Below are 16,209 nucleotides of genomic sequence, written 5' to 3' on the forward strand. Positions count from 1 at the left end.
CTCTTTCTGTGTCTGTCTCTGTCTTTCTGTGTCTGTGTGTCTCTATCTCTCTGTGTCTCTCTTTCTCTGTCTCTCACTGTGTCTGTCCCTCTCTCTTTCCATCTCTCTCTCTGTCTGTCTCTGTGTGTCTCTCTCTCTCTCTCTGTCGCTCTGTCTCTCTGTCCGTGTGTGTAAACAGGAAGTTGTGTCTCACTGTAAGAAGCTGACGAAGAAGAACAAGGAGCAGCTGTCAGACATGATGGACGTGGAGAGAAGTAAAGGACTGAAAGCTCTGAGCCGAGAGAGGAGAGAGAGACTGGAGGCCTACCAGCACCTCTTCTACCTGCTGCAGGTAACACCTACCATATGACTATCCCTATTTACCTCTGGCAAGTACACACACACACACACACCTCTTAACTCAGTATTTATGTTACCTGTGTGTGTGTAGTAGTGTTCACACCAACCCTGTACCTGGCCCACCTGATCTTCTGATGCGTCAGGACACACTCACACCACCTTCTGGAACTGTGTGGTGTTGAGTGTGTTAACTTGTGCATCACACTGCACCACACCCCTTCCTGTTGCTGTGTGTGTGTGTGTGTGACCAGACCCAGTCTGTGTGTTGTGTGTGTGTGTGTGTGTGTGTGGGTGTACCAGACCCAGCCTCTGTGTGTTAGTGTTTTGTGTTGTGTGTGTTCCAGACCCGTTTGTGTGTTAACGGTGTGTGTGTGTTCCCGCCTCTGTGTGTGTGTGTGTGTGTTCCAGACCCAGCCTCTGTGTGTTAACTGTGTGTGTGTGTGTGTTGTCCAGACCCAGCCTGTGTGTGTGTGTGTGTGTGTTGTGTGTGTTTCCAGACCCAGCCTCTGTGTGTTAACTGTGTGTGTGTGTGTGTGTTCCCAGACCCAGCCTCTGTGTGTGTGTGTGTGTGTGTTCCAGACCCAGCCTCTGTGTGTTAACTTTTGTGTGTGTGTGTGTTCCAGACCCAGCCTCTGTGTGTTGTGTGTGTGTGTGTTCCAGACCCAGCCTCTGTGTGTTAACTGTGTGTGTGTGTGTGTGTTCCAGACCCAGCCTCTGTGTGTTAACTGTGTGTGTGTGTTAACTGTGTGTGTGTGTGTGTGTTCCAGACCCAGCCTCTGTGTGTTAACTGTGTGTGTGTGTTAACTGTGTGTGTGTGTGTTCCAGACCCAGCCCCTGTACCTGGCCCAGCTGATCTTCCTGATGCCTCAGAGCCGATCCACCAGCTTCATGGAGATGTTGGTCTTCAGTCTGTTTAACTACGGATCAGACTGCAGAGACGCCTTCCTGCTGCTGCAGCTGTTCACTGCAGCACTCACACACGAGATCAGGTCTTACACACACTCACACACTCACTCACTGACTCACACACACACACACACACACACACACACACACAGAGACATATCAACACACCAGCACACACACACATCAACACACATATCGACACACCAGCACACACACAGACATATCAACACACACACAGAAACATATCAACACACACAGACACACACTCACTCTCTCACGCACACAAACACACAAACATCAACACACACACACATCAAACTGAGGCCTTCTTGATAAATTAACTGACAAACCTCAGATGTGTAATCGATGTTTAAAATCAAACAGGATCTAAACATGATGTGTCTCTCCGTTCACTACCGGACACATTTTACTGATATAGAGTCCCACGGTGGACACAGGAAGGGGCGGGGCTTACAGACAGGAAGGGGCGGGGCTTCCCCAGCCCTGTTGGTGTCCGTGTTGTAACGTGTAACATGTCTCTGCTGTTGTCAGGGAGAAGGTGGAGCAGCCTCAGGACATCGTCACCGGCAACCCCACCGTCATCAAGATGCTGGTGAACTTCTACCGCCACGCTCGCGGCCAGAACTCCCTACGGGAGACTCTGGGTCCGGCTCTGCAGGACGTCCTGCTGGACCGCACGCTCAGCATCAGGACGGACCCAGTGGACGTCTATAAAACCTGGATCAACCAGACGGAGACGCAGACCGGACACAAAAGGTCAGAACAGAAACCCATTTATCTGACCCACCAGACTCCATGTAAATAATCAGGACTTTTGTCATCGTAAAACACACTTCATTCAAAGTGGACAGAAACTAAATAAAACTATCAAAAGCTGTCTTGGTTGATTATTTACATGGAGTCTGGTGGAGATATGCTGGCTCTATACACGCTAAAAGTCCTGATTATTTACATGGAGTCTGGTGGTGTGCATGCATGCTACCTCCTCAAGTCCTGTTATTTACATGCGAGTATGTGGTGATATGCTGGCTCTATAAACCTCAAAAGTCCTGATTATTTACATGGAGTCTGGTGGAGATATGCTGGCTCTATACACGCTAAAAGTCCTGCGGTAGCTTTATGGGCCAACAGTTAACATAGAAACGATTAGAGATACATTTAAATGCCCTCTGTAAATGGTGCCCTGCTGGTAGGTTTTACAACTTGACCTACTTTCCACAACTTCGGTGCAGTAAAGTCCGTCCAGATCTGTGATGTCGGCGACAGTACAGTGGGACGTTTGCCTTCAACAGAGCGACAGTAATAACCTAACACCATCCACTGAATAACCATACACATTACTGAGTAATAACCTAACATACCATCATTACTGAGTAATAACCTGACATACTAACCATCATTACTGAGTAATAACCTGACAACACATCATACTGAGTAATAACCTAACATACCATCATTACTGAGTAATAACCTAACATACCATCATTACTGAGTAATAACCTAACATACCATCATACTGAGTAATAACCTAACATACCATCATTACTGGAGTAATAACCTAACATACCATCATATACTGAGTAATAACCTAACATACCATCATTACTGAGTAATAACCTAACATACCATCATTACTGGTAATAACCTAACATACCATCATACTGAGTAATAACCTAACATACCATCATTACTGTACCATCATTACTGAGTAATAACCTAACATACCATCATTACTGAGTAATAACCTGACATACCATCATACTGAGTAATAACCTAACATACCATCATTACTGAGTAATAACCTGACATACCATCATTACTGAGTAATAACCTGACATACCATCATTACTGGGTAATAACCTAACATACCATCATTACTGAGTAATAACCTAACATACCATCATTACTGAGTAATAACCTTACATACCATCATACTGAGTAATAACCTAACATACCATCATTACTGAGTAATAACCTGACATACCATCATACTGAGTAATAACCTAACATACCATCATTACTGAGTAATAACCTAACATACCATCATTACTGAGTAATAACCTAACATACCCATCATTACTGAGTAATAACCTAACATACCATCATTACTAGAATAACGCTTGACATACCATCATACTGAGTAATAACCTAACATACCATCATACGAGTAATAACCTTTAACATACCATCATTACTGAGTAATAACCTGACATACCATCATTACTGAGTAATAACCTAACATACCATCATTACTAGTAATAACTAACATACCATCATCTGAGTAATAACCTAACATACCATCATTACTGGAGTAATAACCTAACATACCATCATTACTGAGTAATAACCTAACATACCATCATTACTGAGTAATAACCTAACATACCATCTATGTGTAATAACCTAACATACCATCATCGCAATAACCCTAACATACCATCATTACTGAGTAATAACCTAACATACCATCATTACTGAGTAATAACCTAACATACCATCATTACTGAGTAATAACCTAACATACCATCATTACTGAGTAATAACCTAACATACCATCATTACTGAGTAATAACCTAACATACCATCATCGGAGTAATAACTAACATAACCATCATTACTGGTAATAACCTAACATACCATCATACTGGTAATAACCTAACATACAATCATTACTGAGTAATAACCTAACATACCATCATTACTGAGTAATAACCTAACATACCATCATTACTGAGTAATAACCTAACATACCATCATAATAGTAATAACCTAACATACCATCATTACTGGGTAATAACCTAACATACCATCATTACTGAGTAATAACCAAACATACCATCATTACTGAGTAATAACCTAATATACACATCATTACTGAGTAATAACCTAACATACCATCATTACTGAGTAATAACCTAACATACAATCATTACTGAGTAATAACCTAACATACAATCATTACTGAGTAATAATACTAAATACCATCATTACTGAGTAATAACCTAACATACCATCATTACTGAGTAATAACCTAACATACCATCATTACTGAGTAATAACCTAACATACCATCATACTGAGTAATAACCTAACATACAATCATCCATCCATCATCCTTCGGCTTATCCCGTTCGGGTTCGCGGGGAGCAGCTCCAGCAGGGGACCCCCAAACTTCCCTTTCCGAGAAGCAACATTAACCAGCTCCGAACTGGGGATCCCGAGTTCCCCAGGCCAGGTTGGAATATAATCCCTCCACCTAGTCCTGCGGTCTTCCCCGAAGGCCTCCTCCCAGCTGGACTGCCTGGAACACCTCCCTAGGGGGCGCCCAGGAGGCATCCTCACCAGATGCCCGAACCACCTCAACTGGCTCCTTCGACGCAAAGGAGCAGGTGCATACTCTCGAGCTCCTCACGGATGACTGAGCTTCTCACCCTATCTCTAAGGGAGAACGCCGGCCACCCTCCTGAGGGAAACCCCATTTCAGCCGCTTGCACCCTGGATCTACGTTCTTTCGGTCATGACCCAGCCTTCATGACCATAGGTGAGGGTAGGAACGAAACTGACCGGTAGATCGAGAGCTTTGCCTTCTGGCTCAGCTCTCTTTTCGTCCTAACGGTGCGATAGATGGAATGTAATACCGCACGCCGCGCGCCCGATTCTCCGACCAATCTCCCGCTCCATTGTCCCTCACTTTCGGAACAAAACCCCAAGGTACTTGAACTCCTTCACTTGGGGTAAGGACTCATTCCTACCTGGAGAAGGCATTCTATCGGTTTCCTGCTGAGAACCATGGCCTCCGATTTAGAGGTGCTGATCCTCATCCCAACGCCGAACTTCGACTGCGAACCGATCCAGTGAGTGCTGAAGGTCGGCAGGCCGATGATGCCATCAGGACCACATCATCTGCAAAAGCAGCGATGAGATCCCCGGCCCACCGAACCGCAACCCCTCCCCACCCCGACTACGCCTCGATATCCTGTCCATAAATATTACAAACAGGATTGGTGACAAAGCGCAGCCCTGGGGGAGGCCAACCCTCACCTGATACGAGACCGACTTACTGCCGAGAACCCGGACACAGCTCTCACTTTGGTCGTTACAGAGTGGATGGCCCTGAGTAGAGACCCCCTCACCCCATACTCCCGCAGCACCTCCCACAGTATCTCCCGGGGGACCCGGTCATACGCCTTCTCCAAATCCACAAAACACATGTAGACCGGTTGGGCATACTCCCAGGCCCCCTCCAGGATCCTTGCGAGAGTGAAGAGCTGGTCCGTTGTTCCACGACCAGGACGGAATCCGCATTGTTCCTCCTCAACCTGAGGTTCGACTATCGGCCGAATACAATCATTACTGAGTAATAACCTAACATACAATCATTACTGAGTAATAACCTAACATACCATCATTACTGAGTAATAACCTAACATACAATCATTACTGAGTAATAACCTAACATACAATCATTACTGAGTAATAACCTAACATACCATCATTACTGAGTAATAACCTAACATACCATCATTACTGAGTAATAACCTAACATACCATCATTACTGAGTAATAACCTAACATACAATCATTACTGAGTAATAACCTAACATACCATCATTACTGAGTAATAACCTAACATACCATCATTACTGAGTAATAACCTAACATACCATCATTACTGAGTAATAACCTAACATACCATCATTACTGAGTAATAACCTAACATACAATCATTACTGAGTAATAACCTAACATACCATCATTACTGAGTAATAACCTAACATACCATCATTACTGAGTAATAACCTAACATACCATCATTACTGAGTAATAACCTAACATACAATCATTACTGAGTAATAACCTAACATACCATCATTACTGAGTAATAACCTAACATACCATCATTACTGAGTAATAACCTAACATACCATCATTACTGAGTAATAACCTAACATACCATCATTACTGAGTAATAACCTAACATACCATCATTACTGAGTTTAAACTACATTCTCGGTTATGTTTGCACTGAATAACGCATTCAATAAACAGAAACATAACTCTTGCAGCGCACATGAACAGATTAGCTCACACATAAAATAGCCCCCTCGTGAATTAGCCTACTGTTGCTAACGTTCATTCATAAATCCTGCATGACATCGTCCCGTACCTACAGGACCTCAGACTGACTTATTGATGCACGCACACAGACAGTAGTGTCGGCAAACTTAGTCCAATGAGGGGAGAAAGGAAAGGGTGATAGCGTTCCACTTTTAACGCTTTTTTCTCTCTCACTCGAGACCGCTGTGTCCAACGTTAGAAGGTAGAGCGAGCTCCAGCTGACAGGGAGAGAGAGAGAATGGATCACTACAGCCAGTCTTGTCTTTGTGTCTTTGCTAGTTTAAGACCGACGCACTTGTCAGTTTCCCGTCCAGCGCCCGCGACTAGGATTAGTGTGTTTGACCGGGGGGGGGGGGTGACACATCATGATGGTTGCTCTCCATCGTGATGTCGGGCAGCCATCACGATGGACGATGATATCGTCCATCGGCACAACCCTACTCTATACACGCTAAAAGTCCTGATTATTTACATGGAGTCTGGTGGAGATATGCTGGCTCTATACACGCTAAAAGTCCTGATTATTTACATGGAGTCTGGTGGAGATATGCTGGCTCTATACACGCTAAAAGTCCTGATTATTTACATGGAGTCTGGTGGAGTTTGGTGATGGTGATTTCGGGGCTGTGTTCATGTTAAACTAAAAGGATCTTACTCTTAACAACGATGTCTATCTCTGTAGGGATCCATCCCATAATGTTGTCCTGTAAATGACCCCCCCTGTTTGTTCCCCCCCAGCTCTCTGCCCTACGAGGTCTCCCCCGCCGACGCTCTCAGTCACCCTGAAGTCCAGCGACGCATCGACATCGCCATCATCAACCTCAAGAACCTGACCGACCGAGTCCTCAAAGCCATCACCTCCAACCTGCACAAACTGCCGTAAGTCTCCACCCGTTCACCTCCACAATGGTTTTTGGTCAATCTGTTCAGATTATTCTTGTTTTTCTCTAAAAGAGTTGGTTTGTTCAAGCTGACAGAGTTAAACCTGGACTCGAATGGATGCAAAATTAATTTCTATCAACTCTGAATAATGTTTACTAATGAACACTATTATTTAAGTTTGTTTGTCCCATTCTCCTGATTATCACATCAGCGTTGTGTGTTTTGTGTGTGTGTTGCAGTATTATAACATCAGCGTTGTGTGTGTTGCAGTATTATAACATCAGCGTTGTGTGTGTTGCAGTGTTATAACATCAGTGTTGTGTGTTTTGTGTGCATGTGTGTTGCAGGTACGGTCTACGTTACACGGCGAAGGTTCTCCGAGACGCTCTGAAAGCTAAGTTCCCTGAAGCCAGCGAGGACGAGCTCTATAAGGTAAGATCCAGGATTTAGACCGAGCCAGAAACCAGCAGTTCTAATACTGACGTAAACATAGTGTATGCATTTCTTGGTGACATCTGACTCTGGGAACCAGACACATCTGCACAGCTCAGGTTTCTCTAGCTCTGCAGCAGCGTCCTGTTCTCCTGTTCAGACAGGTTTCCAGCTGACCCGGCTCTGAACGGACCAATCACAGCCGTTCATCTAGCGTGGGGCGTGTTTGATATGATAACTGACAGAGCAGCCTCACCTTAGTTAAGTCTGATCAAACTAAAACCAGGTTCTGTTACTGAATAGTATATTTTAAATGTTTTATTGTTTGTGACCAGACTGAGCCAGCACTGACCAATCAGCATGCGTTGCTCCCGGCTACGTCTCTGGTTGCTCTGATTGGTTATAGGTCTGTCTGATGCGTTGTGCTCTGAACCGTTGTCGTTGATTCCCTAAAACCAACGGAGAGGTTTCAGACTGAGATGCGTTTGATTTCAGGCTGATTGGATCCATTCATTGTCATGTTCTGGATGAAAGCGTTAAAAGCTCTCTGATTGTTAGCTGAACTTTAGAGTTCTTCACAAGGATCAGCTGAAGCCGAGTTTGTTCAACCCTGCAGCTGAAATCCTCTAAAGTCAGGATACTGTATTAACTAGAGCCCGACCAATAAAGCTTCTTTGAGGCCGATATCGATACAAATATTAGGTCATTTAAAAATCCGATATTCTGATATATCGGCTGATATATATATTTAAAAAAGAAATCCAGAAACGCGTAACAAAACATAAACAGGTTTCCCTAACATTAGTTACTTGAAGTTACTTATGAGTCCTCACTAAAATAATATGATAATGCAGTTTAAAAATAAACTTGTTTGTTTTATTGTCACAACAGAACATCAAAATATATTAAAGTTCTGTTAAATAAAAGGTATAAAAATACAAACTTAAGATATGAACTTCTCAATTGTCTACATGAATGACCTTAGCTGTTGATTGATTGTCTGCTATCTAATGGTTGGAATGGGGGGGTGATGGAGGTCTAGGTGTGATGGAGAGCTTTTGTCTGTCAGTATGTATGGATATTTCTCTTGAGGTCCCCTCGAAAACGAGATGGCACATCTCGAGGGGTTCTCCTCTTAAAAATAACTTTGTGAAATATCGGCCGGGCTCTAGGGCTGGGCGATATGGCCTAAAAATAAAATCCCAGATTTTTTCAAAAAAAATCTCCCTCTTCTTAAAATTAATCCGCAGATGACAAAGAAAATGTTCAAAACAAGTTTTATTTTGTTTACTCATACACACACGCACACACATGGGGCATGTATACCATTATGATTATTATTATTATGATTATTCATGCCTATATACATATATACAGTGCCTTGCGAAAGTATTCGGCCCCCTTGAACTTTTCGACCTTTTGCCACATTTCAGGCCTCAAACATAAAGATATAAAACTGTAATTTTTTGTGAAGAATCAACAACAAGTGGGACACAATCATGAAGTGGAACGAAATTTATTGGATATTTCAAACCTTTTAAACAAATAAAAAACTGAAATATTGGCCGTGCAAAATTATTCAGCCCCCTTAAGTTAATACTTTGTAACGCGCCACCTTTTGCTGCGATTACAGCTGTAAGTGGCTTGGGGTATGTCTCTATCAGTTTTGCACATCGAGACTGACATTTTTGCCCATTCCTCCTTGCAAAACAGCTCGAGCTCAGTGAGGTTGGATGGAGAGCGTTTGTGAACAGCAGTTTTCCGTTCTTTCCACAGATTCTCGATTGGATTCAGGTCTGGACTTTGACTTGGCCATTCTAACACCTGGATATGTTTATTTGTGAACCATTCCATTGTAGATTTTGCTTTATGTTTTGGATCATTGTCTTGTTGGAAGACTAATCTCCGTCCCAGTCTCAGGTCTTGTGCAGACTCCATCAGGTTTTCTTCCAGAATGGTCCTGTATTTGGCTCCATCCATCTTCCCATCAATTTTAACCATCTTCCCTGTCCCTGCTGAAGAAAAGCAGGCCCAAACCATGATGCTGCCACCACCATGTTTGACAGTGGGGATGGTGTGTTCAGGGTGATGAGCTGTGTTGCTTTTACCACCATAACGTTTTGCATTGTTGCCAAAAGTTCGATTTTGGTTTCATCTGACCACAGCACCTTCTTCCACATGTTTGGTGTGTCTCCCAGGTGGCTTTTGGCAAACTTTCAACGACACTTTTTATGCATATCTTTAAGAAATGGCTTTCTTCTTGCCACTGTTCCATAAAGGCCAGATTTGTGCAGTATACGACTGATTGTTGTCCTATGGACAGAGTCTCCCCACCTCAGCTGTAGATCTCTGCAGTTCATCCAGAGTGATCATGGGCCTCTTGGCTGCATCTCTGATCAGTCTTCTCCTTGTATGAGCTGAAAGTTTAGAGGGACGGGCCGGGTCTTCGTAGATTTGTAGTGGTCTGATACTCCTTCCATTTCAATATTATCGCTTGCACAGTGCTCCTTGGGATGTTTAAAGGCGGGAAATCTTTTTGTATCCAAATCCGGCTTTAAACTTCTCCACAACAGTATCTCGCGCTGCCTGGTGTGTTCCTTGTTCTTCATGATGCGCTTTGCAAACGGACCTCTGAGACTATCACAGAGCAGGTGCATTTATACGAGAGACTTGATTACACACAGCTGGATTCTATTTATCATCATTAGTCATTTAGGTCAACATTGGATCATTCAGAGATCCTCACTGAACTTCTGGAGAGAGTTTGCTGCACTGAAAGTAAAGGGGCTGAATAATTTTGCACGCCCACTTTTTCAGTTTTTATTTGTTAAAAAAGTTTGAAATAGCCAATGAATTTCGTTCCACTTCATAATTGGGACCCACTTGTTGTTGATTCTTCACAAAAAATTACAGTTTTATATCTTTATGTTTGAGGCCTGAAATGTGGCAAAAGGTCGAAACGTTCAAGGGGGCCGAATACTTTCGCAAGGCACTGTATATATATACACATATACATACACACACACCTTCTCATTCAATGCGTTTCCTTTTTATTTTCATGACTATTTACATTGTAAATTTACATCTCACTGAAGGCATCAAAACTATGAATGAACACATATGGAATTATGTACTTAACAAAAAAGTGTGAAATAACTGAAAACATGTCTTATATTTTAGATTCTTCAAAGTAGCCACCCTTGGCTTTTTGATAACTCTGCAAACCCTTGGTGTTCTCTCAATGAGCTTCATGAGGTAGTCACCTGAAATGGTTTTACCTTCACAGGTGTGCTTTGTCAGGGTTCATTAGTGGAAGTTTTTCCCTCATTAATAAAAAAAGCAAAGGGTGGCTACTTTGAAGAATCTAAAATATAAGACATGTTTTCAGTTATTTCACCTTTTGTTAATTACATAATTACATGTTCATTCATAGTTTTGATGCCTTCAGTGAGAATCTACAATGTAAATAGTCATGAAAATAAAAAGGAAACGCATTGAATGAGAAGGTGTGTCCAAACTTTTGGCCTGTACTGTGTATATATATATATATATTTGCTATATATTCAACAACAACAAAACGGATGCGTGAGATAAAGCTGTTTTCACACCTACAGGTAATTCACTTCTCGTTCCTCGCTAAAAATCATTTTGAGCTATGGGAGCCCAGAGGGGAGCGTCGTTGACAACAGTTCAAAGTTAAAGCCTGAGAGTCTCCCCTGCTGCCTCTGTCCCCAGATCATGGGGAACCTGGTCTACTACCGCTGTGTTGTGTGTGTGTGTGTGTGTGTGTGTGTGTGTGTGTGTGTGTGTGTGTGTGTGTGTGTGTGTGTGTGTGTGTGTGTGTGTGTGTGTGTGTGTGTGTGTGTGTGTGTGTGTGTGTGTGATGTATGTATAAACGTAGCCTGAGAGTCTCCCCTGCTGCCTCTCTCCTCCCCCAGATCATGGGGAACCTGGTCTACTACCGCTGTGTGTGTGTGTGTGTGTGTGTGTGTGTGTGTGTGTGTGTGTGTGTGTGTGTGTGTGTGTGTGATGTATGTATAAACGTAGCCTGAGAGTCTCCCCTGCTGCCTCTCTCCTCCCCCCAGATCGTGGGGAACCTGGTCTACTACCGCTACATGAACCCGGCCGTCGTGGCTCCGGACGGCTTCGACGTGGTGGACCGGTCCGCCGGCTCGGCCCTGCAGCCGGAGCAGCGCCACATCCTGGGCTCCATCGCCCGCATGCTGCAGCACGCCGCCGCCAACAAGCACTTCCACGGAGACGGCTACCACGTCAGAGCTCTGAACCAGTACATCAGCCAGACCCACAGCCGGTTCAGGTAACTGACCCAGTCATCCACAGCATGACCCACGTTATCAATCAATCAAATCGATCAAAATGATAGGGCTGTCCTCGACTAAAGAACTTCTTAGTCGACTAACACTTATAGGATTTAGTCGACTAATCGATTAGTTGATTTAATCGACAGAGCTGTGCGCTTTGAGAGGTGGTTAAGACTAGAAAAGCACAATATAAATGTAGTTAATTAACCATCTGTAAAACTGAGTTTCTCCACAATTAATCCTGCAAAAGCACCACTTTAAATCTTGTGTTTACCATAAATGTGCTCATGAGTTTCTTGGAAATAAGTAATCAAGCATGAATAAGCATACAAAATGACTAATCGACTAAAGAAATCTTAGTCGACTAAGACCGATAACGACCGATTAGTCTAATCGACTAAGAGGTGGCAGCCCTACAAAATGTGTTTATAAAGCAATTTAAAAAAGCAACCAACGTTGCACAAGGTGCTGCATAGAACAAAGTAGAAGTCACTTAAAACCTTTAACATTTAAAATATGAAACAGTATCACAATAACAATTTTGCACAAAAAATATCAGCCTCAGTTGGGGAAGGCCAAGGAGAAAAGGTGTGTTTAAGAAGAGATTTAAAATGAGACCGTGAGGAAGCCTGTCTCAGTGTTTCCCCTATGTTGATTTGACCGTGACGGCCCCCCACGGTATCAGGAACAGGGCTGCATTGTTAGAGTGCATGTCGGAGAATAGCGCCGACAGATGAAGATAACTAGCCAGTTGAGATGGTGTGTGTGTACATCCTTGAGAACTGTAAGTCGTATAATAACTTATGTTGTCAGTTCATTTAAGCCTGTTATTAGTCTATGGGTCTTGTAAATTTAAATTAAGTTAACTGGTGATTTTCGTTGTTTGTGTTCTTCACCTGCGAGCTAAATAGCATGTGGCTGTTGATTCGAAATAATGGCGATTGCTCACGTTTGTATTTGAGGAGCATTGTTTCCATGCTGAAGTAGTGACACTGCATTAAGATAATGGTCCTGCCCCCAATGCTAAAAACATCCTTAAGCAAACCCTGTGTCTAATAGGCAGAGGGAGCTCATTGATTATTTGTGGAGCTGCCACAGCAAAGGCCCGACCCCCTTTAAGTTTTTAACTTAGTTTTAGGGCCAGTCAGGCGCAGTAGTTCAGCTGGCCTGAGTGAGCTGATTGGTGTGTAGGGGTGGAGCAGCTCGGACAGGTAGGATGGGGCAAGACCATTTTAGGGATTTAAACACAAGTACATTTTAAAATGGATCCTAATATGTACGGGCAGCCAGTGGAGTGAAGTTAAAACGGGGGTAATGTGCTCATATTTACGTTATGAAGAGAATAGAAGGCCTTTTATTATCATTACACACATATACAAAGAGACTGAAGCAACTCCTTCTCCAGCGTCAACATGTACTTAAGAGAAATGTAACAACATGGAATAATATCTAATAAAATGAGTAGTAGTTAATACTCGTTATGAGTCGTGTGTGTGTTGACGTGAGCTGTGTGTTGAACAGGAAGTTCCTAACGTGAGCTGTGTGTTAAACAGGAAGTTCCTGGTGTGTGTGTGTGACGTTCCTGAACCTGAGGACAGATTCAACATGGACGAATACTCGGAGCTGCTCATCGTCAACAAACCTGTCGTCTACATCTCAGTCAGCGAGCTGCTCAACACACACACAGTCAGTATATATACACACACAGTCAGTATATACACACACACAGTCAGTATATACACACACACAGTCAGTGTATATATATATATATATATACACACACACACAGTCAGTATATACACACACACAGTCAGTATATATATACACACACACACAGTCAGTATATACACACACACAGTCAGTGTGTGTATATATATATATATATATATATACACACACACACACAGTCAGTATATATATACACACACACACAGTCAGTGTATACACACACACAGTCAGTGTATATATATATTTTTTTTTTTTTTTTTTTTTTTTTTTTTTTTTTTTTTTTTTTTATTTTATATTTTTAAAAAAACAATACAGTAATAATATACACACACAGTATGTGTGTATGTGTGTGTGTATATATATGTATATATATATATATATATATATATATATATATATATATACATACACACACACACACACACACACACACACACACCTGGATGTTGTATAGTTGTCTATGATATTAAAGTGAATATCTTTGAGTTGTAGCTTGTTCTCAGAGAAACTGGGAGGGTTATTATGAACATTTCTGACTTAGAAACTAAAACCATTATTATGAGAAAAGTCAAAAGATGAATTGATAATGAAATGAATCTATTTTCTGTGTGTGTCTGTCTGTCTGTCCCTGTGTATGTGTGTGTACTGACTGTGTGTGTGTGTGTGTGTGTCTGTGTCTGTCTGTCTGTCTGTCTGTCTGTCTGTCTGTCTGTCTGTCTGTCTCTGTGTGTGTACTGACTGTGTGTGTGTGTGTACTGACTGTGTGTGTGTGTGTACTGACTGTGTGTGTGTGTGTACTGACTGTGTGTGAGTGTGTGTGTGTACTGACTGTGTGTGTGTGTGTGTGTGTCTCTGTGTGTGTGTCTCCAGTTGTTGTTGGATCATCAGGAGGTTCTGTGTCCTGACCCCTCCAACCCTCTCAGACTGCTGCTCAATGACCTGGGACCAGTCCCCACCCTGCAGGAACTCACTGGTACTACAACTCATACTACTCATAGTACTACTCATACTACAACTACAACTCATACTACTACAACTACAACTCATACTACTCATAGTACTACTCATACTACAACTCATACTACTACAACTACAACTCATACTACTCATAGTACTACTCATACTACAACTACAACTCATACTACTACAACTACAACTCATACTACTCATAGTACTACTCATACTACAACTACAACTCATACTACTCATAGTACTACTCATACTACAACTACAACTCATACTACTACAACTACAACTCATACTACTCATAGTACTACTCATACTACAACTACAACTCATACTACTCATAGTACAACTCATACTACAACTACAACTCATACTACTACAACTACAACTCATACTACTCATAGTACTACTCATACTACAACTACAACTCATACTACTACAACTACAACTCATACTACTCATAGTACAACTCATACTACAACTACAACTCATACTACTCAACTACAACTCATACTACTCATAGTACTACTCATACTACAACTACAACTCATACTACTACAACTACAACTCATACTACAGGGCATCAGACTGACTTTTTTCACTAGGAGCACAGTGGCCCCCTACTGAAAATTTTAGGGGCGCAACCAGAAAGTTTAGGGGCACACACCGTAAATCAACATGCTAACCAAATATTCACATTTCTACTAATTTCCACTGTATTACTAATAAATACTTTGATAATAGATGCAGAAATTACAATGTGCTGTTTCAAATTCAGTGTCACTTTTGAAGCTGCAACATAGAAGGCACCATTGCTGTCAGTAAACAAAATATTAAAAAAAATATATCAACTCTGGTCTACAATTACAATGAATTCACCTTAAAATTAAACATGCATTGTTTAGGCTACTACCCTTAGGGTTGGGTACCTTTCACATCTGAACCAATATTGGTACAGATACCTGAAATTATAACGGTACATTTTTTCGGTACTTTCCCTCTGTAATTACAAAACAATTATTTCAGTTGTAAAAATAATTCCAAACCTATTTATCCTATGTAGTTAGAACATTATGTTATTTTATTAGAATATGTTACACTCTAAAGAAATTAAACAAAAATAAAAATAAAACCCCTCCCTCTCTCCTCCCAAACCCGTCCTTACAACCTATTAAATTTAATAATTATTCATTTCTTACTCACTGTAACTTGTTTAGCCTGTTGTATTTTCATCGTGACTGTTTTTAATTGCTCTTTAATGTTTCATGTAAAGCACTTTGAGTTGCCTTGTTGCTGAAAGGAGCTGTAGAAATAAAGTTGCCTTGCCTTACAACCTCAGCCTGTCAGTCAGTCCCCAGGGCACAGTTTTACAAACTGTTGAGCCTGCTGCTTGTCTCAGAGGAAGTGTAACGTCAACAGCACCGTGACTGTTTTTAATATAATATCGCAGAAAACGCTGTCTGTGTGAAGTTATTAAAAACTGTAACCGTACTTG

The 16,209-nt window shown here is 41.9% G+C and overlaps 1 protein-coding gene across 1 annotated transcript in view; it reads left to right on the top strand.

The window, feature by feature from the left end:
* The window catches only part of LOC120562496 (ras GTPase-activating-like protein IQGAP3), a 55,041-nt gene that overhangs the window by 29,162 nt on the left and 9,670 nt on the right, over positions 1-16,209 (top strand). The window contains 8 exon segments of the mRNA XM_039806205.1: positions 179-331; positions 1,165-1,328; positions 1,798-2,022; positions 7,123-7,263; positions 7,614-7,698; positions 11,784-12,016; positions 13,574-13,706; positions 14,619-14,721. Coding sequence (XP_039662139.1) covers positions 179-331; positions 1,165-1,328; positions 1,798-2,022; positions 7,123-7,263; positions 7,614-7,698; positions 11,784-12,016; positions 13,574-13,706; positions 14,619-14,721 — 1,237 coding nt within the window.

The sequence above is a fragment of the Perca fluviatilis genome, chromosome 7 (assembly GCF_010015445.1).
Source record: "Perca fluviatilis chromosome 7, GENO_Pfluv_1.0, whole genome shotgun sequence".
Lineage (NCBI taxonomy): Eukaryota > Metazoa > Chordata > Actinopteri > Perciformes > Percidae > Perca > Perca fluviatilis.